The following is a 24624-nucleotide window of genomic DNA, read 5'->3' on the forward strand; positions in this document are numbered from 1 at the left end:
CCCCGTTTCCCAGAGAGCTATGCGGACGCCTTTTCTTGTCTTCCCATCTCCACCCTCTTCTTCGTCCTTAGAGGCCCCGCTGAGCACACTGGGAAATAGAGTAGAAAGAGACTCGGCATCAGGTGGCATCTGGGTATTGTAGTCCAGCTTTTGAAGGACAACCTAGTCAGCCTTCGTAGTTCATCCCTCCTTACGATTGGCTCCACGTTGGCATATGCGCAATAGAACCAGGAAGCGTTCCACAGAATGTGGAATGGGGTTGGGCGATGAGGGAAAATCCCTCCCCCAGCCCTGAGTCAGAGGGCTGGTCTGCCGCGAAGGTGCCTGGGAAATGGAGTTCCCAGGAAGGCACAGCCCGCGGGCAAGCCGGAGGTCTGCGTAGGCTGCGCGGCCGCAGTCCTTCCGCGAGGGAGAGGGTGCGCGCGCAGCGCCTTCCGCCCAAGCGGAAGTTTTCGCGGGGCAACTGAGAAGGTGAGTCGCAGTTTCCCTGGCGGGTCCGAGGGTCTGGCTGCAAATATATGTCTCCCCGCTCCGCTCACCAAATCTAGAGGTGAGGGGAAGGAGAAGCGGAGCAGGGGGAGGTCTCCTGATACCCTAGCCAGAGTTCGGTCGTGGTGCCTGTGACGTGAGCGCGACTCTTTGTGGGAGGCGGAGCCCCTGGGAGCGGGCGTCGGGGGTCGGGATGAAAGAAGCTTCTGGTCTCCGAAATAACCTGCCGGCTCCAAGTGTCCCCAGCTTCTTCGGGCTCTTGGTGATAGGCGTGGCTACGACGGAGACGGGCAGAGCTAATGGGGAGTTCGACAGACGCCCCGCCGTGGTACTACGTCATCCCTGGTTTCCGCGGAGGACGGGGCCGAGGCGTATCCCGTCACCTAGGTGATTAGCCCTCCTGCCCTAAGTTAGAGTCTAATCTTTAGCTCTTCCACGAGGGGCACAGTATTTAACACATAGCAGATGTTCAGTAAATGTTTGTTGAGTAAGTAAAGAAAATGGGTGAATGAATGATAAAGACTGGCCTGAGTGTTGGAGCCTTGGCTCTGAGTCCTGAGCTAGTCATATGACCTTGGACCGGTGACTTCAACACTGAGACTTCCTTGTTTCTTCCATACATATTTATTGAGAGTTTAGTATAGCTGTACTTCCACGTGACGTATTAAACAGTTGCTTACTTATTTATTAAACTTGTCTTCCCCCACTAGAATGAGCTTTGTCGGGTCAGGAGTCTTGTTTGTTTCCTTTGCTGCTGTATCCCCAGTAGTAGGCACATATTAGGAGTTCAGTGAATAATTTTTGTTTGTTTGTTTGTTTGGTTTTTTGCGCTACGCGGGCCTTTCTCTGTTGTGGCCTCTCCCGTTGCGGAGCACAGGCTCTGGACGCACAGGCTCAGCGGCCATGGCTCACGGGCCCAGCCACTCCGCGGCATGTGGGACCCTGCATCGGCAGGCGGACTCTCAACCACTGCGCCACCAGGGAAGCCCAGTGAATAATTATTGAGCGAATGAGTGAATGAACAAACTTAGCACATGTTGGCTGCATAGCCAATGCTCAATAAACATTAACCATTATCTTTTTTAAAAATAAATATTTATTTATTTATTTGCCTGCATTGGGTCTTCGTTGCTGCGCGCAGGCTTTCTCAGTGGCGAGCAGGGGCTACTCTTCTTTGAGGTGCACGGGCTTCTCATTGGGTGGCTTCTTTTGTTGCGGATCAGAGGGTCTAGGCGCGCGGGCTTCAGTAGTTGTGGCACGTGGGCTCAGTAGTTGTGGTTTGTGGGCTCTAGAGCGCAGGCTCAGTAGTTGCAGCGCATGGGCTTAGCTGCTCCGTGGCATGTGGGATCTTCCCGGACCAGGGCTCGAACCCATGTCCCCTGCATTGGCAGGCGGATTCTTAATCACTGCGCCACCAGGGAAGTCCCAACCGTTATCTTTTACTTACGTGCAGCAAACCTGAGTCAGCCTCTCCACCTCTTTTCACTTACAGGACACAGTTAAGATGGAGTTTCCAGCCCAGTGAGTCTGAGGGCCAGACCGTGACCCCATAAAGGTACCATCCCCTGGGACGTATGCCCCTTAAGTCCTATTCCCCACCAACAGCCTGCTCCTGCTGCATCTCCTGTGTGTTACTGCTCGCAGACTTCACTCCCAGGAGAAAGGTTATCAGCGGCGTGGCAGTGGTCCAGGCACTTACCCATTCCTAAAAGCCGTCTTTATCCGACAGCACTTGGCACCTGGGGAAATTCCACTGAAACCGCCTCAAATTTTCAAACTTTTATTTACATAAGTAACCTAGCACAGTCTTGAGTGTATTAGTCAGACTAGGCTAGACCATGCTGCAGTAACAATTGGCCCCCAAATCTCAGTAGCTTAACCCAGACACCAGTTTCTCACTAATACAAAGTCTGGAGCAACTCTCCAGGGTAGCTGTCCTCTAGACAGTTTTTTTTTTGTTTTTTTTTTTTTTTTTTTTTTTGCGGTACACGGGCCTCTCACTGTTGTGGCCTCTCCCGTTGCGGAGCACAGGCTCCGGACGCGCCGGCTCAGCGGCCATGACTCACGGGCCCAGCCGCTCCGCGGCACGTGGGATCTTCCCGGACCGGGGCACGAACCCGCGTCCCCCACATCGGCAGGCGGACTCTGAACCACTGCGCCACCAGGGAAGCCCCTCTAGACAGTTTTGATCTTGTGGCTCCAACATCACACAAGGGTTTCTGGTTTGTCATGGCCTGAAGGGAGAAGTGATGGTGACTCTTCTAGCTTAAAAAAATGCTCACCAGTATTTATATCTTCGAAAAGCTAGAGATGTCCATTTAAATGTTATTACCAGGAAAGCAAATGATTAAGTCACACGACCAATCAGGATTACAACCTTCTTAGAGGCTAAAGAACACGTGACGGCAGTTTTGAAATCATATGTCGTACACAACTTGTGTAAAATAACAGAAAGGCAGTTTTATGCCACAGCGTGGTTTGTACTCCTCTGCAGGCCAAGGGGAAGAGGAACCCTTTTCTCCTCTGGTTGAGATTTGTTTCATGGGCTGTTTGGACGGCCTGTGTGTTTCAAGGGCAAGCACTGGAATTCCATGAGTTAGCACCAAGAGGAAATGGAGAGACCTGAGAGGCTCAGAACTTAGGATATGGAAAGAGAAAAGGGAAGAATAGAAACGTGGGATACAGGGCATGATAGGGTAATAACAACCACTAACATAAAAGGCTTTCTGTGGGCCGGGCCCCTGTTCTTAGCAATTGATAGAAATGTATTGCAACATGCCCAGCAAGGAGCACATCTGGAATTCAAATCCAGGCAGCCTGGAACCAGAGCCTGTGATTTTAAGGACTCTACTGTTTGCATTCTCAACAGAAACCAGTCTTTACAGTGAATAAAGGAAAAGGTTTTAATTAGACTGAGCCAGACACAGAAAGATAAATATGGCATGATCTGACATATATGTGGAATCTAAAAAAAAATTGTCAAACTCATAGTAACAGTGAGTGGAACGGTACTTACCAGAGGCTGTGGGGGAAAAGAGATATTGATCAAAGGGTATAAAGTTCCCATTATAAGATGAATAAATTCTGGAGACCTAATGTATAGCACGGCAGCTATAGTAAATAATAACTAATTGTATACTTGAAATTTGCTGAGAGAGTAGATCTCAAGTGTCCTTACCACACACACACACACACACACACACACACACACACACACACACACACACACACAAATTGGAACTATAAGAGGTGATGGATATGTTAATTAGTTTGATTGTGGTGATCGTTTCATAATGTATACTGTTAACCAGACTTTCAGAAACGGAGACTGACTGAAATAAAGAGGGATTTATTTGGGGTTTGTTAGGACTGCAGCCCAGGAGACCCAGATTCAAGAAGTACTTGAGGGCATCCTAATAAAGAAATACATATATACGTATTACAATTAAAAAAAAAAAAAGAAGCAACTTGAATTGTGTTCCACTGGACTACAAATGAAGGAAGCTTCTAAAGGCAAAAACTGCAAAGCCACAATTAGTTACATTAGTTGTTTATCAAGAATTATAATTAGATGATACAGCCACTATGGAGAACAGCATGGAGGTTCCTTAAAAAACTAAAAACAGAACTACCATACGACCCAGCAATCCCACTACTGGGCAAACCTGAGAAAACCATAATTCAAAAAGAGTCATGTACCACAATGTTCATTGCAGCACTATTTACAATAGCCAGAAATGGAAGCAACCTAAATGCCCATCGACAGGTGAATGGATAAAGAAGATGTGGCACATATATGCAATGGAATATTACTCAGCCATAAAAAGAAACAAAACTGAGTTATTTGTAGTGAGGTGGATGGACCTAGAGTCTGTCATACAGAGTGAAGTAAGTCAGAAAGAGAAAAACAAATACCGTCTGCTAACGCATACATATGGAATCTAAAAAAAAAAAAAATGGTTCTGAAGGGGCAGGACAGGAATGAAGATGCAGACGTAGAGAATGAAATTGAGGACATGGGGAGTGGGAAGGGTAAGCTGGGATGAAGAGAGTGGCGTGGACATATATATACTACCAAATGTAAAATAGGTAGTGGGAAGCAGCCACATAGCACAGGGATACCAGCTTTATGATCACCTAGAGGGGTGGGATAGGGAGGGTGGGAGGGAGACGCAAAAGGGAGGAGATACAGGGATATATGTATATGTATAGCTGATTCACTTTGTTATAAAGCAGAAACTAACACACCATTGTAAAGCAATTATACCCCAATAAAGATGTTAAAAAAAATCAAGCTGGCAAGAAGTAGAGTGTTTGTTAAGCAAGGATTGGTTGGGGTCAGAATGGTTGCATCTATACGAGGGGGAACAGCCCTGAGACACAAGGTTCCAGGTAGCAGATGTTGTTTTAAAAATGGCTGGTGTCCTTGGGTTAGGTATAGTTCACAGAAAGTTCAAGTTCTCAGTGTTGCAGGAAAGTCCTGAGACCAGATCCTCAGTGGCTGCCCAGTTCCATTTTTGTATGTCTGAACTATGATCACTCCATTATAATTTTAATTTGTCATATATACATATATGGCAAATTAGAATTATTTATATATATACACACATACACATATATAAACAAGTTGTACACTTTAAATATAGACAGTTGTTATTTGTCAAAGATAAATAAGTGAAAGTAAAAAGAAAAGAACTTTGTCTTGCAAGGCAAAATGAAGTCACAAGCACAAGTTTATTTTGACTTCTATTTTGGTATCCCAGCTTATAACTGGGACTGTACACTGAATCTTAGAATAAAAAACAAATAAAATAATTTTGCTTTTTTCTTTTGCTATTTAAAGTATATTCATTGGAAATGCCTATTGCACTGTCATCCCTGTTGAGTTTCTCTGCTTCATTTATGAACTAGTTTCATCCTGCTCTTATGGGCTAAGTTGTATCCTGCAAAAATTCATATTTTTAGGAAACTCTAACCCTGAGTATCTCAGAATGCATCTGTATTTGGAGATAGGGCCTTTAAAGAGGTAATTAAAGCGAGGTCTTTAGGGTGGGCCTGCTGTGGTCTGAACATTTGTGTCCCCCCGCAAAATTCATATGTTGAAATGAAATGCCCAATGTGACGGTATTAGGAGGTGGGGCCTTTGGGATGTGGGTAGGTCGTAAGGGTGGAGCTCTCATGAATGGGGTTAGTGCCCTTATAAAAGAGACCCAGAGAGCTCCCCAGCCCCTTCCTCCATGTGAGGACACAGGGTGAAGTTGTCAGTCTGTAGCCCAGAAGAGGGCCTTTACCATAACCCAGCCACAGTGGCACCTTGATCTTGGACATCCCAGTCTCCAGAACTGTGAGAAATAAATTTCTGTTGATTGTAAGCCACCCAGTAGTCTGTGATATTTTATTATAGCCACTCAAACAGACTACGATGGGCCCTAGTCCAATAAGAAGAGGGATTAGAACACAAATAGAGGGACAACCATGTGAGGACACAGTGAGAAGGCAGCCATCTGCAAGTCAAGGACAGAGGCCTCAGAAGAAGCCAAACTTGCTGATACCTCGATCCCAGACTTCTAGCCTCCAAAATTGTGAGAAAATAAATTCCTGTTGTTTAAGCCACCTAGTCCATGGTATTGAGTTGTGGCTGCCCAAGCAAATGAACACACCTGCTGTATCCTCATTTGTTGTAGGCTCTATGTGTGATTTTGCCTTTGATTTTTTAAAGTATTAGGAAGTATTGCAGAAATACACAAGGCTTAGAGGATAACGTAATGAACACCCGTTACCCCTCTAAGTTAGTCAGGATAGGGTAGGATGTGCTGCAGTAACAAGTAAACCCTGAAATCTTAGTGACTTAATACAATGTAAGTTTATTTGCCCATCATGAGATTGCGACATGGACCAGGCAGCCCTGCTTCATCTTGTACCTATGCCATCTGGAGTATGGACCATCTGGGCCATCCCTGCAGAGGATGGGTGGACAGAGGAGGTACTTGGGCTCTTAACTGCCTCAGCCGGGAAGTGACTTCCATTCACACCCCATTGGTCAGAAGTAGCCAAAACTAGTGGCCCCAATCTCACTGCAGAGGATCCTGGGAAGTGAAGGGGCGGATGTGGATATCTGGTGAGCACTAATGGTCTCTACCTTCCCCATAACATGATTCAAGAAATGAGCATCACAATTACAGCTGAAGACCCTCAATGCTTCCGTGATTGGAGCAGTTCTGCAGAACTTTTATTGACCTCAAGCCATTCTCATATCTTTTGTGAGCGCTGCAGTTTCACTCTGCATTTGTTCTGCTTTGTACCTGCCCTGGGCCATTAGGGAGAGACAGGTGGCTAGAGGCTGGACACGGGGCGAGAACTCACTTTCCCGCCCCCCCTTGGCCACACCATGCGGCACGCGGGATCTTAGTTCCCTGACCAGGGATCAGACCCGTGCCCCCTGCAGTGGAAGTGCAGAGTCTTAACCTCTGGACTGCCAGGAAGTCCCTGAGAACTCATTTTATGAGTGGCCACTTTCTGGGAATTCCCTGGCGGTCGAGTGGTTAGGATGCTGCACTTCCACTGCAGGGGGGCACAGGTTCGATCCCTGGCAGGGGAACTAAGATCGCACATGCCGTGCAGTGCAGCCAAAAAAGAAAAAATAAAGAAGTGGCCACTTTCTGAGAGAGAGTATTCCAGGTATGATAACTTTTCTTCTTTCTGTAATCTCATCATCATGGGGAACTCAGGTGACTACTCATCGGCAGTGGATTAAGTTTTCTTCCAGCTTCCTGTCCCCCGACCCCACTTCTGTTTTCTAGCATGATCTCCTGTCCAGACTGTGGCAAAGATGTTGAAGCAACTTTCAAATTCTGCCCCTACTGCGGAAAACCTCTGCCTACAGAGGAGCACGAGGGGTCCCAGACCTTTGTCAAGCCGTCTATGTCATCCTCCCAAGGTAAGAACCGGGGCTTTATGCTTCTTCCTTTAGGAGGGGTGATATGTGTGCGTGCGTGTGTGCATTTGGGAAGGAAGGACAGACACCTTTGCAGTCTGCCTGACCCTGCATGGATACTGGAGAAGCCCAGAGCTCAGGCTCTCCCTATACAGAGTTTCTTGGCGTTTTATCGGGCTCGTGGCTCTGAAGTTGACAACTCATGCATTTCTGTCTCCAGCTTGGACTCCTCCCCTGAAATCTACATTCATATATATCAGACTCCCTGCTTGACATCTATTGGATGTCCCATAAGTGTCTCCGCATGCCCAGAACTAAGCTCCTGATATGACTGCCACCCCCCACCTGCCCCTTCCATAGACTGTCCCATCGAGGTAACAGCAGTTCAGCTTATTCAGTTTCTCAGACCATGGAGTCATCCTCAAGTCCTCTTTCTCTCCCACCCCATGACTGCAGCCCTCCAGCAGATCTCATCATCTCTCCCTTTAAAAGTCAATGCCAAGGACTTCCCTGATGGCACAGTGGTTAAGAATCCACCTGCCAATGCAGGGGACACAGGTTCGATCCCTGGTCCGGGAAGATCCCACATGCCACGGAGCAACTAAGCCCGTGTGCCACAACTACTGAGCCTGCGCTCTAGAGCCCACAAGCCACAACTCCTGAGACCATGTGCCACAACTACTGAAGGCTTTGCACCTAGAGCCCTGTGCTCTGCAACAAGAGAAGCCAGTGCAATGAGAAGCCCGTGCACCACAATGAAGAGTAGCCCCCACTCGCCTCAACTAGAGAAAGCCTGTGAGCAGCAACGAAGACCCAATGCAGCCAAAAATAAATAAGTAAATTTATTTTTTAAAAAACTCAATGCTGAATTGGACCACTTCCTGCCACCACCCTGATCCATCTCACCCTCACCTCACCAATATTGTAGAAGCTTTTTTCCCCTGGTCTCCCTGCTTCTTCTCTGTTCCCTGCAGCTCTCTTCAAGTGGCAGCCTGATGGACCCTGTTAAAACAAAGTCAGACCCTGTCATTCCCCTGCTCACTACCTTCCCAGGTTAAGCCTGACATGATCAGGTCCCTGTTGTCTCTCAGAGCTCATCTCCTAACCCTGGACCTCTAAGCTGTTGCGCTTGCTGTTCTCTCTCTCTGGGTGGTTCTTCCCTCATCTGGTGCATGACCCCCTCTCTCACTTTCTTCAGGTCTTTATGCAATTGTTGCCTGCTCAGAGAGGCCTTCCCTGACACCTCTAATTAAATTGCATCCTCCTACATGTGACAGCCCCTGTCCCCTGCCCCTGCTTTATCTTGCCTTTCAGTACTTGTAAGTATCAACTGGATTAAATATATTATTTTACTCATTTATATTGCTCCTCATCTTGAAGCTCTGTAAGGATAGGAGTTTATTGTGGTTTGTAAGCTCTGTTGTTTGCACAGCATCCAGGACTGTGCCTGATACAGAGTTGGGTGCTGAGAAATCTTATTGATTGGTTGACTGAATGAATGAAATATCAGCAGTAGGTCCCAGCCAATGGAAAGCCCAAGCACAGATCCTACATTGGTAAATCGAAGTGGATTTGCTTATCTGAAGGCCACAGAAGGAAGTTGGCATACGTGGCAGAAAGTTCAGCAACGTTCGTTTTATCATTTAGGAGTGTGTTTGGCTGCAAGTAACAGAAAACACTACTTCAAGAGTTTAAACAAATGAGGTTTGTTTTTCTTTCTAACAAAAAGTCTGGAGGGGACAGTCCAGTGTACGGATGGTGTCCCCATGATGCCGTAAGGGACCCAGGCTCCTCCTGTCTTTCTCCTCATCCTTAGTGTATGGTTTTGGTTCCCATTCTCATTTTATATTGGAGTAGAGTTGATTTACAATGTTGTGTTAGTTTCAGGTGTACAGCAAAGTAATTCAGTTATACATATATATATCCATTCTTTTTCAGATTCTTTTCCCATATAGGTTATTACAGAATATTGAATAGCATTCCCTGTGCTGTACAGTAGGTCCTTGTTAATTATCTATTTTATATATAGTGATGTGTATGTTAATCCCAAACTCCTAATTTATCCCTCCCCGACACATTTCCCCTTTGGTAACCGTAAGTTTGTTTTTGAAGACTGTGAGTCTGTTTCTGTTTTGTAAATAAGTTCATTTGTATCATGTTTTTATATATATTTATTTATTTATTTTTGGCTGTGTTGGGTCTTCGTTGCTGCACACGGGCTTTCTCTAGTTGCGGTGAGTGGGGGCTACTCTTCCTGTGGTGTGCGGGCTTCTCATTGGCTTGTCTTGTGGAGCTCGGGCTCTAGGCGTGCAGGCTTCGGTAGTTGTGGCACACGGCTCAGTAGTTGTGGCTCACGGGCTCTAGAGCGCAGGCTCAGTAGTTGTGGCACACGGGCTTAGTTGCTCCGCGGCATGTGGGATCTTCCCGGACCAGGGCTTGAACCCGTGTCCCCTGCATCAGCAGGTGGATTCTTAACCACTGCACCACCAGGGAAGTCCTGTATCATTTTTTTTTAGATTCCACATGTGTGATATCATATAATATTTGTTTTTCTCTGTCTGACTTACTTCATTTAGTATGATAATCTCTAGGTCCATCCATCAGAGCCTGAGTCCTTAACCGCAGCCTTCGCTAATGCCAGCGTTGGGCCTCACTCATTGTTCATTCACCCAGTCATCAGGCAACAAACATACTTGGACTGCCTATTGTGTACTTAGGTGCTGTGTTTGTGCCCAGGGATGTAGTAACAGGTGAGATGGACCTGGTTTCTGCTCTCTCAGAGATTTTGGTGGCTGGTAAGGCAAACAGACATTGAATAAACAATTATTATTTGAGTGCATGATAACAGAAGGGCAATGGATGGACCACAGAACACACATAAGGGAGATGTGTTTCTGGGAGGGTCAGGGAAGGCCTCCCTAGGTGGGTAATGTTTGAGCCGAGATCTAGGGATGATAAGAGTTAGCCAAGTGAAGACTGGGGGCAAGGTGAGGGGGTCGGAACAGGAATTCAGGCATCGAGGCATGGTATGGGGAAGAGCCATACATGTTGGAGAAGTAAAGAAGGACAGCTGTACTGGGGGCAGACACGTGGGGCGTTGTAGACCATGGGTAAGGAGTTTAGTAATCACTGATGTGGTGAGGAGCCATGGAAGAACTTCCGCCAAATGGGAAACACAGTATGATTTGCATTTTGAAGAGACCTCTCTGAATGCTACGTGTGGAAAGTAGATTGGAGGCATGGAAACCAGTTAGGAGGCCATTCCAGGAGTCCAGAGACCAAGTATGCTGGCTGAGGTAATGTCAACTGAAAGAAGACTTCTGGTTTTAGTAGTACAGCAGACTAGATGATAAGGAAAAGTCCCTTATGGCTCAGCACAGCACAAAATGCTGGATAAAATATAAAGAATATCTTTATATTCATAGGGCTGAATGGTAGGAAAGTAAGGTAATTACATGGAAGTGAGCAATAAGATAACACAGGGACTTCCCTGGTGGTCTAGTGGTTAACAATCTGTCTTGCAATGCAGGGGACGCTGGTTCGATCCCTGGTCAGGGAACTAAGATCCCACATGCCACGGGGCAACTAAGCCCACGCACCCCAGCGATAGAGCCCATGTGCTCTGGAGCCCTCACGCACGACTAGAGAGCCCGCTTGCTCTGGAGCCCATGCGTCACAACTAGAGAGAAGCCCGCGCACTGCAACAAAAGATCCTGCTTGCCACAACTAAGACCCAATGCAGGCAATAAATAGATAGGGAGGGAGGGAGGGAGACAGAGACAGAGACAGAGACAGAGAAAGGAAAGAAAGAAGGAAGGAAAGAAAGAAAGAAAGAAAAGGAAGAAAGGAAGGAAGAAAGAAAATGAAGAAAGAATGAAAAGAAAAAGAAAAGGAAGGAAGGAAGAAAAGAAAAAAGAAAAGAAAGAAAACACAGACGCACAGGGCTGAGCAAATGCTATAGGGGGTATTGGTCCTGGGCTGTGTGCTGGTCATTATGGGGTACAGGAGACAAAGCATAGGGCCTGAGCAGCACAGGGGTGAGATTGGAAACCTCCTCTAAAATCTGGGACTTTTCAGTGGTAAAAAAAATTGCTCCCCAGAGAAAATATGTGGAGACATTTGTCTGTCTCAGCCTTGATTGTGAGTGAAAAATGTCCTCTCTGAGAACTCCTAACCAAGAACTCACATCCTTAACCAGTTTGGGGCCAGAATTCGTACTGATCTGTGTGGCCCCCAAAAAATACAAGCAGAAAAGTTAGTATAAAGTGATGAGTGGTGGGTGCCCTCCGCCCCAGCAGAGGCAAATCTTTTCTTGTGGAACATCTTTTAAAGACAGACCTTAGACTTCCAACAGGCACATCAGCTCCCAACCAATTAACAAAGATACCAGGAAACAAGCCACTGCCAGGAGAAACACAAACTATAGAATCAGACCTGCAATGACCAGAGACCTTGGAATTAACAGACGAGGATATGTACAAAGCACATTTATTATGTTTACAGAAATAAAAGGAGTAATTGAAGGTACAGTGAAGGAACGAAAGCTAGTTAGGATTGATTAGGCAGATTTTAAAAGAACCAAATAAAATCTCTGATGATAAAAATAAATATCATCGTGGCAATCAGAAACTCATTGGATGGTTTAAACTCCAGACTAGACACTCTGAAGGAGAACAGTGAACTGGAAGACAGATCTGAAGAAATTACCTAAAGGAGACCACACTGTGATAAAGTGCTTGAGGATATAAAAGAGAGGCTAAGCCTCTCTTAGGAAAGAATAACTAAAACAAAGGAAAGTTTGTTTAGATTATTTAGGTGATAGTAGTAAAACTTGGCTGTGAGGGTCAAAGGGAAGAGAGTGTTGAATATGACCTCAGGTTTCTGGTTTAATGGTTCCTGGAAAGGACTTCTGTAACTCCAGTCTGCATTCGGTCTTCCTTTCTCTAGGCTCAAAGAAAAGGAGGAACACCAGTTCTGAAATATCTCCCAAGAAAGTGAAATGGCCCAGCTGTGCTTCCTCTCCCCCATCATCCCTTCTCTCAGAAGGTGAGAGTTCTGAATCTGAAGATACCTTCAGTACCTGTGAGAAACCCAAAGATGAGAGTTATGCTCAATATGGGGAAAAGGAGGGTCATCTGACAATGTTTGAGGCATCATGCCTCTGCTCAGGCATCACATACGCCTGCTTGGACCCTCCTCCCAGGATCCTCCCCCACCTTCCAGCCCACAGGCTCCCCCTCCAGTCCATCCCTACATGGCCAGAGGTGACCTCACCCATCCCTGCTCACAGCCCCCTACCGTCCCCATCGCCCCACTGTCTGGGCTCTTCAGCCTGACCTCTGAGACGATGGTCTGGTTCCTCCTTTAGCTCTCACCACAACCCTGTACACAGAAAACTCACTTTTGGAAATACTTTTTAGGGTTTTCAGCTTCTGGTCTTGGCTAAGTCTGTTCCTTCAGCCCTAGGGCCTCTCCTCTTTCCAGCACTCAGGGTCAGATCTCTAGGAAGCCTTTCCTGAATGCCATAGGCTGGATCAAGTCCACCTCATCTCCCTCCATAGCCTCTCTGTCCTTTTTGTCTGGGCTCCCACAGTGCCAGTGATGTCCTCATTTGAGTTCATGTCTCCTCCAGGCTCTATGTCCCTTTCTGCCTCGCTTGCTGGACTGAGAGTCCCTCGTGGACAGGGACCGGGTGGACTCATTTGTGTATTCCCTGTGCCAGCCAGTGAGCAGGGAAGGGTGAGGACCATATGCCCGTCTCCTTCCCACTGGGTCTTCGGATCTCAAGTCACAGCCCTTCGGTGTCTCCTCTTTCTCCCTTGTTATCTCTGGGCCCCACGGCCTCATCCCATCTGTGCCTTGGGTGGATGGCGGCTGGGAGGAGTGAAGCAGGGAATATCTTTTCCTGTGTCCCTATCTCACCACACCGCCCGCATTGTCTTGCCAGTCTAGGAGCCCCTCAAAGGCACGGCCTCAGTCTAACAAATGTCTGGTCCCTCTTCATGCTCAGCACAAAACCAGGTCCTGTTTTAGGATGTTTTGGGTTGAATGTCTGGAATGGTTTTTTTTTCCTCCCTGGCAAACTTCTACTCGTCCAATAGGACCCAACTCAAATGTCCCCTCCTCCATGAAGCCTCCCCTGACTTCTGCAGGCACTGTCAGTCTCTTTCTCATATTCCTCTGTACTGCCCTGTCTCAGACTCAGTTCTGACCAGCTGTGTCCAGGTCAGTCTCCCCCACCAAATTAGAGGCTCCCAAGGGAAGGGTCCAGATCCAGCTCACGTCCGGGTCCCCAGCTTCAGCACACAGGATCCGTGGAAGGTCTGAGGAAGCTTTTGTTGAATGGACAAATGAATAAATGAACAGTATTATGAGCGCCGTCTGATTACCCACCCAACTTTTCTCTCCTGGATGCCGCCTTTTCTTTATTCTCACCATCCTCCTGCAGGGTGCTGGAGCAGATCCCCAACCTCCCAGAGCAGCCCTCAGACAACCAGGCAGAGCCCTCAGGCACTGAAGCGGAGCCGGGTGACCACCTCGCTCAAGGCTTTGCCAGAGAGGACGGTGCTGATAGACAAGAGTGGGCAGCACTGGAAGCTGAGCTGCCTCCAGAGCAGGGATGGCCAGGGCATTCTCTATGAAGGTACACTCTGTCCACAGGTGGGCAGGTGCTGGGCTGGGCTGGGCTGGGTCGGGCCATCTTGGAGCCAAGGCAAAGGGGAGGGAACCACTTTCTGAGAATGGAGATGGAGCCATATCCCAGCTGCAGACCTGCCTCGAGGCAGCTTTCTCTTAGAGCTGGGACTGCAAACCTATGCACATACAGCGGCTGGGAAGGTAGAGTAAATGAGTGCAGGAGGCTGGGAGTCAGGCGATTGGGAGTGCTGGGGACTGTGGCCAACCAAAGCGCATGTGCCCTGGATAAAGAGGACACTCTTCTCCACCGCCACCTACTGTTGTCACGTGGGAGTGCAGGCCCAATGTGGCCGGAAGATAAGGACAGTGATCACTGTCTGTCCTGCAGAGATAGGATGGACCCTCCCTCCAAATTTGGTTTGAATGTTGAGACCGATGAGGATATGAAAGGTTTACTGCTTGTGTAATTGAGATCTCTGGTGGGGGTAGAAGCTCTGTGAGAACAAGGAAGAGCACCTAGCCCCGGTTTTTACTGTGGTTAAGGGGCAGGGCTGGGGTGAGGGTTCTGCCCGGGCCAGGGCCTCATGTGGTTTGAATCTCTGCCATCACCAAAAGAGGGAGCTCCAGGCTTTCTTATCAGTGGGACGGGAAGAAGCAGGGCTGGGCTTTAAAGTTAAACAAAACAACAGTTAAACAAAAAATGCAGCAAGACAACTTGTTACAATGAAGGAAAAGATAACTGCACTGGAAATGTTAGTATTAATCAACCTAGCATTAACTGAGTGCTTACTCCAGGCCAGGCCTTGTTTTAAGCACTTTATGTGGTTTTATGAGGTTTTTTGCATTTTTAAAAATTGAGATAAAGTTCATATAAGATTCACCATTTTAAAGTCTACAGTTCAGTGGGTTTTAGTAGATTCACGATGGTGCGCATCCGTCACCACCATCTAGTTCCAGAGTATTTCTGTCACCCCAAGAGGAAACCCTGTACCTTTACCAGTTACTCTCCTCCTCCCCCCCCCCCAGCCCCTGGCAACCACTAGTCTACTTTATGTCTCTGGATTTGCCTATTCTGGACATTTCAGGTAAATGGAGCGATACTCTCTGTGGCCTTTTTTGTCTGGCTTCTTCCCCTCAGCACGATGCTTTCAAGGTCCAACCATGTTGTCGCCTTTGTCAGAACTTCCTTCTGTTTTATGGCTGAATAAGATTGCAGGGTGTGTATATATCACATCTGGTTGATCCATTTATCAGTTGGTGGATGTTTGGACTGTGTCCACTTCGGGCCATGATGAATAATGCTGCTGTGATCGTGCGTGTACAGGTTTTCACGTGGACATATGTTTGCTTTATACTTCTTAACCCGTTTAATTCTCACGACAGCCTCATGACGTCAGCAAGGTCATTATCCCCATTTTCTAGATAAGGAAAATGAAGCCCAGGGGTGTTAATGACTAGACAGAGATCTGGCTCCAGAGAGCTTCCAAGCTTGCAGGAAAAGCCAGAGATCGGGATTTTGAGAGGAATCTCTGATTTGGAAGCACCGGCCGGCCAGACCCGGGTGCTGGCAATTTCGAGCCTCAGGTTGGCCATCCTGCCTTAGAGCCTGGGCAGGAGGGCAGGGCAGCCACATTTGAGACAGACCCAGGTGGGGACTTCCCTGGTGGTCCAGTGGCTTCCACTGCAGAGGACCTGGGTTCGATCCCTGGTCAGGGAGGTAAGATCCCACGTGCCGTGCGGTAAGGCCAGAAAAAAGAAAAAACGGACCCAGGTGGAGTCGTGACTGGGCTCTGGCACACTGAGCGAGCCTGGGCGAGCAGCTCTGCCTTGATGTCCCGGGTGGGAAAGTGAGAGGTGGTGTCCTGCCCACCTCCTGGGGCTGTTGGTCCCAGATGGTGAGAAGGGACAGAGGCAATGAGCTTGGAAAACGGTAAAGGGATCTTCTCAGGCGGAGGTAGGTAGCATTAGTCATGGAGGGACAGAGGGCGAGGGAGGGAGAGAGGAGAGCATAAAGGGACACTAGGGAGTGCTCACTCCATGCCAGGCACTGTTCTGGGGCCCATTTAATGCTCCCAGCCATGCTAGGAGGGAGGCATTCATGTTACTTCATCTTACAGCTGGAGCACAGAGAGGGAAAGCCACTCGCCCAAGGTCACACAGCCTCAAAGTGACAGAGCTGGGATTTGAACCTAGGTGTGATTCGTAACCATTACACCACAAGAGAGGGAGGGAGGGAGGGAGGAGAAGGGAATCGGGGTGAGAAGGAATGAGAGGAAGAGAAAGGATAGAGGGGCAGAACCAACAACAAGAAAGGCTGGGGAGAGAGAAGGATGGGGAGAGGCCCAGAGGGCCGGGAAGGAAGAGGGAGAAGAAAGACAAACAAGGCAGGAGGCATCTGAAGGAAAAAAAAACCAGCTGTGTCCTCACATCAGAAACCCGCGGTGGAAGGTTAGGAAGGAAATGCTCTGGGCCGTGTGTCTTCACCTTTTGTGTCTCGGGTTGTTTGATCAGACCCCTTCCCAGGTGCTGGCTCGGGCACAGTGGGGAGGGGGCTGCGTGTGGATGTGCCTCAGGGCGGCGTTCCCCCAGGACAGGTTGCCTTTGGCTTCTGCCAGTTTGCACCAGTCGGGAAGATGTAGTTGAAAACAGTGAGAGTACAACAACAGCAGCAACCAGAGTGGTGATTTCTATTACAGCAGCTGAGCTGATGCTTCCAGCCCGCTCTGCGCCCCCACCCCCGCTAAGTTCTCTCTGTCTGTTAGCTCACCTGATTCCCATAGCAGCTGAGGCTTCCAGCCCGCTCTGCGCCCCCACCCCCGCTAAGTTCTCTCTGTCTGTTAGCTCACCTGATTCCCATAGCAGCTGAGGCTTCCAGCCCGCTCTGCGCCCCCACCCCCGCTAAGTTCTCTCTGTCTGTTAGCTCACCTGATTCCCATAGCAGCTGACGCTTCCAGCCCGCTCTGCGCCCCCACCCCCGCTAAGTTCTCTCTGTCTGTTAGCTCACCTGATTCCCATAGCAGCCCTGTGAGCTGGCGCACGCTCTTACTTTGTGAAACACTGAATTATAACGTCATCCTCCCTGGTCTCCCTGGCCCAGTTTGGGAGACCTGTCACCGAGGCAACCATGTAAATCCCTGCAGCTGCGGTATGCGTGGAGAATTGTTTCTGAGAAGCAACTGGGATTCAAGTCCCGGCCTGCCCCTCTGTGGATGGAGGTTCGGGGCTTGTATTCGTTTCCTGTGGCCACCATCACAAATCACCATAAACTTAGTGGCTGAAGACAGCACACATTTATTCTCTTCTAGTTGTGGAGGTCACAAGACTGAAATCAGTCTCACGGAGCTAAAGTTAAGATACGGGCGAAGGGACTTCCCTGGTGGTCCAGTGGTTAAGACTCCGCACTTCCACTGAAGGGGGCACGGGTTCGATCCCTGGTCAGGGAACTAAGAACCCGCATGCCGCGCGGCACGGCCAAAAAAAATTAAAAAGAAAAAAAAGAGATATGGGTAGGGCTAGTCCTTCGAAGAGGCTCCAGAGGCAAATCCGTTTCCTTGCCTGTTCAGCTCCCAGAGTCCGCCTGCATCCCTCGGCTTGTGGCCCCTTCATCCTCAAAGCACATCACCCCAGGCTCTGCTTCTACCATCACATTGCCTTCTCCTCTTCTGTGGTCAAATCTCCCTCTGCCTCCCTCTTTATAAGGACCCTTGTAGGATTACATTAGGGCCCCCTGGATCATCCAGGACAGTCCCCACAGCACAGGACCCTTAATTTAATCACACCTACAAAGACTCGCCATTGGTTCTCTCTACCTGCAGCCCCTTAACACGACGTATCTCTCCCAGTGGCTGCCCTGAGCCTCTCCCTGGTCCTCGGTTTCAGCTGCTCTGGGAGAATGGTTGCCTCCCTTTTCGAGGGGTCCCCCAGGGGTCCTTTAGGGCTTGTTTTAAGTACACAGTTAACTCTCAGCCCCGGCACCCTTGGCATTCATTGTGGGGGCCGTCCTGTGCACGATAGGGTGTTTGGCAGCATCCTCGACCTTCACCCATCCCCTCTCCCAGTCGTGACAACCAACACTGTCTCCAGACATGGCCAGATGCCCACTGGGGGGCAGAACCGCCCACGGTTGAGAACCACTGAGTCAGGCCATCCCAGACGTGCCCTCCAAAGACAGAGAGACCCTGTCAGCTGGTAACTGTCGGGTGGAATCACTATTCTTTTATTAAGCGCCTTTCAGCTGTGCCCACAACAAAGGTTGGGCCAGAGAAGGGCAGGCCAGGCAGAGGCACGGCACAGGCAAAGACTCGGAGGCTGGAAACCCGCGCAGGAAGCGTCAGGATCCTGGTGTTGCTGACGGTGGGGCCTGGGATGCCCGGAGTCCCCATCCAGGTTTGGGGAGGCGGGAAAGCATAGGCAGACCGGTTGAGTTAGCCTTCTGCCTCTGCCGGCAGCTCGTTGTCTGATCTTCCTCGAGGGATGTCATGACCTTGCGCCTCAGTTTCCTCACCTGCAAAATGGAGAGTGTATAATAACACCGACCTCACGGGGTTGTCGTTGAGAGAGTTAAATGAGTAGAACGATGAGCAGGAAAATAGCAAAAGCACCGTATAAACGCTTCCTGTTGTTTTGGTTATGATGGATCCCAGCGCAGCATTGTTGCTCCAAGTTCAATGTCGCCTGTCTCTTGGCCATCAGAGGCTCCCACCTGCCTGCCTGCCACACCCCTGTCTGCATTTGTCACACGTAGGGACTTTCCATACACGTATCAGGTTTGCATCAAGCAGGGGTCTCCCAGGTCGCAGGGTCTGGAGCCAGGTTTACAGCCCGGCTCTGCTGAGGCCCTCGGCCAAGGCCACTGCCCTTCCTCCTCTGTTGCTTCCTCTGTGTAATGGGAATTGCCCAGCTGACTCCCCGGCGTCGGCGGGAGGGCCAGTGAGAAGAGTGAAGGGGAAAAGCCCTTCATAATCTGCAGAGCAGTGCAGGAAAAGCATATTTAAATTACCAGCTGTTCTGCCTGCTTCCGAGTACCAGGCATGTGGTTCGTTGACTGGTGCTTTTCCTCGGACCCTGAGGTAACTCTGAGGCAGGTACTGTTTTTATGCCTGAGAGGTGCCCTGGCCATTTCCAGCATGCCCCTCAAAGATCCCCCCAAATCCCCTCCGCACAGGTGGGAAGGACGCCTCTCACCCCCAAGATCCATGATCTTTCCACACTTCCCTCCTTTAGGCTGGGCTCAGGTCACCTTTGGCCTTAAATCTGTAAGCCCTGGTTCCTGCTCGGCTCCAGCTGGAGCTTCTTGAAGGCAAGGGTGGCTTCTAGGTAACTTTGTCACCTCCCTGCCCCTTAGCTCAGTGTCTCAGACAACACCAGCCTGGATGGTTAGGAAGGGTGGGAAAGAAGAGAGAAAAGGGAGGAGGATGCAGAGAGCCAGCTGGGATGGATGGCGATGGTTCGGTTCATGAGCTCCTGGGGGTGAGCTAGACCTAGGCCAGTGCCGCTTTGCCACCTACCAGCTGTGGGCCCTCGGCTGATTATATTTTAAAAGCTGCCACACACTGAGCGCTCCCGGCGTGCCCAGTGTGATGCTGGGCTGTGGTGGGGGCATCATTGAGCAGCTCATACGAAGGGTGAAGCTGGGGTTGTTCCCTGGCGGTCCAGTGGTTAGGACTCCATTCTTTCACTGCCAAGGGCCCAGGTTCAGTCACTGGTCAGGGAACTAAGATCCCACAAGCCACGCGGCATGGCCAAAACCAAAAACGGGTGAAGCTGGCTATGATTCCTGCTCAGCTGGTACTGTTGTTATTCCTGCCGACCTCTCTGAATCCTTGCATCCAGTCTCAGGGGTGGGCTTCATTAGTCCTACTTTACTGACATGGGGCGGAGGCCCAGAGAGGATTAGCACCTCACACCAAGTCACGGAGTTGACGGAGGGGCTGGGCTTGAGCCCGGATCTACGTGGCACAAAGCCTCCCGTGTCACTTGGCCTCAGTAAGCTTCGGCTTTCTCGTCTCGTCCGTCAAGTGGAGCTAACAGGGAACAGTTCTTAGAGCTTTCTGAGATGCTTTTCCCAGGTTATAATCCTCAAATTTGGCTCAAATAAAATTTTCCATTTGTCTCTTAAAAAAAAAATGGAGCTAACGACGACAGCCACCATAATAGTAATAACAATAACATTGTATTAGACCTTCCTAGGGCCGTCCTGAGCATTAGAGGAAACAATGTGCGTAAAGCCCACACTTAGCACGGGGCAGTAGACTTTGCAGGGTTTGTAATTAAGCAGAATGGGGCAAGCATGCAGGTGTTTATGAGGAAGTGCCCCAGGGATCAGCACCTGCAGAGGGGAGGGGGAGGAAGTGGTGGGGCAGGGGGGAGACATAGAGCGCTGGAGCAGCCCAGGGATTGCCTCGGCTGGCCCCATGGGGGCTCTGGAGCAGAAGCAGTCCTTCAGTGTGGTTCTGAGTTAGGCCAACACGGCTGGGCCTTTATATCCCCCTCCATCAGCTTTTGGCTATAGGCCGCCCTGGGACTTGCAGCTGAGGGCATCCCTGAGGGACTGAAGGCTGCTGCAGTGGCCTCTCCAAGTTGCATGGGGCTAGGGGAACAGGTCCTCCTCCAAGGGGATCTGCGTCCATCACACGGTACTTATGCATTGTTCAAAGACGGGGATATTGAATAGTATCCCCTGAGCTGAGAAGGAACTTTGAGATCGAAGAAAACGAAGTGTACAGCTCCATAAAGTACAGTTACGAAGTTTATTGTGGGTACCTTACATATGGGTAGGATCCTGCGGACAGCGATCTGGAAGCATTTGCAGCTGCACTCTGTGCTGCCAGAAGGGGTACAGGGGATTTAAAGGGGCCAAAGCTAAAGATAGAATCTGACTTCTAAGGGGGAAGCACGTCTGCGCCAACAGGAGCTGGGTTTTGCCTTCCCCTGGGGGGTCTCATAACCATTATTCCTCGTGGACCATGAACCATCTGTGTCAGCAAAAGTCATTCTTCCGGTTTTCAGAGGAAGGCTTAAAGTTAATCAGGAACTTATCTGGCTTGGGTGCGTTCCTCATGCATAGGCTAGAGCTCTGTCATGCAGAAAGGGGAGGGGGTAGGACAGTGGGCCTAAGATGACCCTGACAAGATGGAGTCGGTGTGGTTCAGCCACACACCCATATATGCAGACAAATGCATACAGCAGCTGAGTCAGGGGCCCCAGAACCACCCCTGGGTCCAGTGATTCACTGGGGGGACCCACAGGCCTCAGCCTATAGTCATAATTTATTATAGCAGAAGGATACAGCACAGTCAGCAAAGGGATAAAGCACATGGGGTAAGTCCGGGGGAACCAGCGCCAGCTTCCAGAGTCCCCTCCCCTTAGAGTCACACGGGATTTATGACAAGGTGTGACGTCACACATGAAACGCTCATTAGAGGAATGCTCATTAGAGACTCAGTGCCCAGGGTTTTTGTTGGATGCTGGTCCCACAGGCGCACTCTGCCTGGCAGGTACCAAAATTCTACTCTCAGAAGGAAAGCAGGTGTTCAGCATAATGGTTTGGGCACCGGGAGCCCCTTTTATTGGTTAGGAATCCTAGAACCTTCCCAGCTGATTCGCAGACACCAGCCGAGGTTCAGCCTTGCGTGCAGGCCTTTCGGAGGAGAGCAGTCTCATGTTTAATTACCCTTTGTGCATAGCTGTGTATTAACAGAGAGAGAAAGAAAGAAGCTGTTGAAAATAGGAAGGAGCAGATCATGAAAGTCGAGAATGCACTTGACCCTGTGGGAATCCGTTAACCACAGCTGCTGCTCCTTACTCTGAGGACACTGACCCTGACCTTCCCTCTAGATGATAACCTTGCTCCTTTCGTCCATCCACAGCTGAGCCCGACTCCACCTTTGCCTGCAAGTCAAGTCTCGGAAAACAAAGATTCTCACTTAAACTAGTGAGTGGCCCCGGGGCGGGGGGTGGGGTGGGGGGGTGGGGAGCGGCACTGAGGGGATGGCCTGGGGCTTTAGCAAATGCACCACTGACCTCCAAGCCCCTCTGTGGGCTGGGCAAGCCAGAGAGCACAGCCTTGGCCTTCAAGGAGCAGTGGGACCTTGGGTGGGGCACGTTTCCCTCTGGGCCTTGGGTTCTTCTACATGGGGCCCCTCAGAAACCGCAGTCGGGTCCACCCATGAGCCCTGGCTCTGATGCTTTCTGGCTGTGTGTCTGGGCAAGCGCCCGAAACCTGGGACGGCTGGGTTGGGTGCCCTCCCTTGGCCCTAGATGGAGGCCGTGTGAGTGGTTCAGAGCCAGTGCTCCTGAACCAGGCTCGCAGATGAGTGATAGCACCTGCTTGCTGAGAGCCTGTCCTGCGTCCAACCCTGGGCTAAGAGTTTCATAATCAAACCTGTGGGGTGGTTACTGTGTTTCCCATTTAACAGATGAGGAAATAAAGGCTCGGTCGCTTGCCCAGGGACGCCCATTATGAAAATTGCTTTGTTCACTGCTGTATTGACAATGCCCAGAACAATACTAGGCACATAATAGGTGCTTTATAGAAAGAATGAGTGAATGGCAGAGCTGAGATTTGAACCCAGTTCTCTTTGACCCTGTGCCCTGAAGAACCCAGCTGTACTAGTTGTGTTTAATTAAAATATTTGGTTTGACTGCTTGGAAAAAATGACCCAATGTTAGTTATGGCTTAAACAAGTATATTTTATTGCTTTTCCATTTAACAGTCTGGGGGCAGTGGTCCAGGGCTGATATGACAGTTCCATAAACCAGGGGCTTACTTTCCTTCTCTCTTGTTGCTCCAGGCCCCTCAATCTATAACGTTCATCTCATGGGCCGAGATGGCTGCTCCACCTCCTACCATCTCATCTGCATTCCAGCCAATTGGAACAGGAAAAGAGGAAGGGGAGTGCCTGCCCTAGCCCTTTAAGGGCGTAACCTGGAAGTTGCCCGTGTCTCTTCTGCTCACATCCCCATTGGCCAGAACTTGGTCATGTGGGCATTCCTCACTGCAAGGGAGACTGGGAAATGTAGTTTTTAGCTGAAGGGCATGTGTCTAGGGAAAACTTGTAGATCCTATTGTAAAAGAAAAGGAACCTGGGCAGTGACTCAAAGTCTCTGATATATGTTCACATGGAGCACCCTAGGGAATTTGGTTCTGATGTGCAGGACTTGGGGAACCTGGGTTATTGCTGGCATTACCCTGGGGTAATCCATGGCCAGTGATGACCTTGGAGCCCTTGCCTAAGAGATTCCAGTGTGACAGCCTTTTCCCCTCTCCTCCTCCACTAGGATGCCAAGGATGGGCGCTTGTTCAACGAGCAGAACTTCTTCCAGCGGGCCGCCAAGCCTTTGCAAGGTATTCCTCAGGGAAGTGGGCAAGTGGGGGAAGAGTTGGGGGTACCGGCTTGGTCAAAACAACTGGCTTCTCCCTGAAGGTGTGGGAAGGGTGGGGATTAAATTAAAGGCCCAGGTTTGCTCCCATCACCCCTCGGGCCTCAAGCCCCAGAGGACAGACAGCGGACAATGGGCTGAGGCTGGCTTGTCATACCAGCTCTTGAGCGACAAGTATTAAATTTTCACAAATACTGCAAGCCAGTTATTAAAACATAGCCATCGGACTTCCCTGGTGGTCCAGTGGTTAAAACTCCGTGCTCCCAATGCAGGGGGCCTAGGTTCAGTCCCTGGTCAGAGAACTAGATCCCGCATGCCACAACGAAGATCCTGCGTGCTGCAACTAAGACCCAGCACAGCCAAATAAATAAATAAATAATTTTTAAAATAATAAAATTGCCCTGCAATCTTTCACTCATAGCCATCTTAAATAAATAAATAAAACATAGTCATCATAAATTAATTTTATCAATTTACAGTCAAATTAGGAGCAAGGGTAATAAATACTCAAAGCTCATCCCTTCCTAATTATTTGTCTACATTTTCTATCATCTAGACTTTTTTTTTTTTGGCCACGCCTTTGGCATGTGGGATCTTAGTTCCCCGACCAGGAATTGAACCCATGCCCCCTGCAGCGGAAGCGCAGAGTCCTAACCACTGGATCGCCAGGGAAGTCCCTACTACCTATATTCTTGAGGTTGTTTACATTCACTGTATCTGTGTGGTGGAAATACCATGTAAGGGCACGCTACTGCCTCTCTTTCTACCTCAGTCTTCCATGATACCACATTGGTAGCTTGAAATTGGCCATACTGGGAAGTATTTACACCACAGAAATCAGCAAACACGACAGATCAAGGCTATCTTTCCCCAGACAACCAGCTGTTAAACTTTTATCAGCACACCGCTGGATCTGTACCATCCAACTGAGATCCTGGAAGGTGGGCAGACATGTAGTGACACCTTGACCAGTTTAGACACTCCCCGATCTCATTAGCTCTACATAGGAATTCAGAGGTTACGCTGTCGCTCTTACCTTTTCCACTCACTCCAGGTTTGTCAGTGCTTTCTCCCATGTTCACACCCCCTATCGTCACCCCCCTCGCTGTCATGCACCCACAGAGGCGACATCACCAACCAGGAGACCCAGTGTGTGGCCTGGGCTCGGGCGCTCTCTGCTTCTG

General features: G+C 49.4%; 1 protein-coding gene across 13 annotated transcripts in view; it reads left to right on the plus strand.

The window, feature by feature from the left end:
• Positions 1-340: 340 nt before the first annotated feature.
• Positions 341-24624, plus strand: part of VRK3 (VRK serine/threonine kinase 3) — a 70460-nt gene continuing 46176 nt past the window's right edge. For 2 of the 13 annotated variants that reach the window (XR_009537169.1, XM_060131503.1), the window contains exons 1-7: positions 374-1467; positions 1979-2044; positions 7290-7425; positions 12355-12469; positions 13872-14066; positions 21928-21992; positions 23339-23405. Coding sequence is in view for 12 of the 13 variants with exons in the window: in XM_060131503.1 (XP_059987486.1) it covers positions 7291-7425; positions 12355-12469; positions 13872-14066; positions 21928-21992; positions 23339-23405 (577 nt within the window). In the remaining variant the exon portion in view is untranslated. Of the gene's footprint in view, positions 1468-1978; positions 2045-7289; positions 7427-12354; positions 12470-13871; positions 14067-21927; positions 21993-23338; positions 23406-24624 lie in introns of all 13 variants that reach the window. The other 11 variants (XM_060131493.1, XM_060131505.1, XM_060131496.1 and 8 more) reach the window with 11 other exon arrangements.

This window comes from Lagenorhynchus albirostris, chromosome 19, assembly GCF_949774975.1.
Source record: "Lagenorhynchus albirostris chromosome 19, mLagAlb1.1, whole genome shotgun sequence".
Classification (NCBI taxonomy): domain Eukaryota; kingdom Metazoa; phylum Chordata; class Mammalia; order Artiodactyla; family Delphinidae; genus Lagenorhynchus; species Lagenorhynchus albirostris.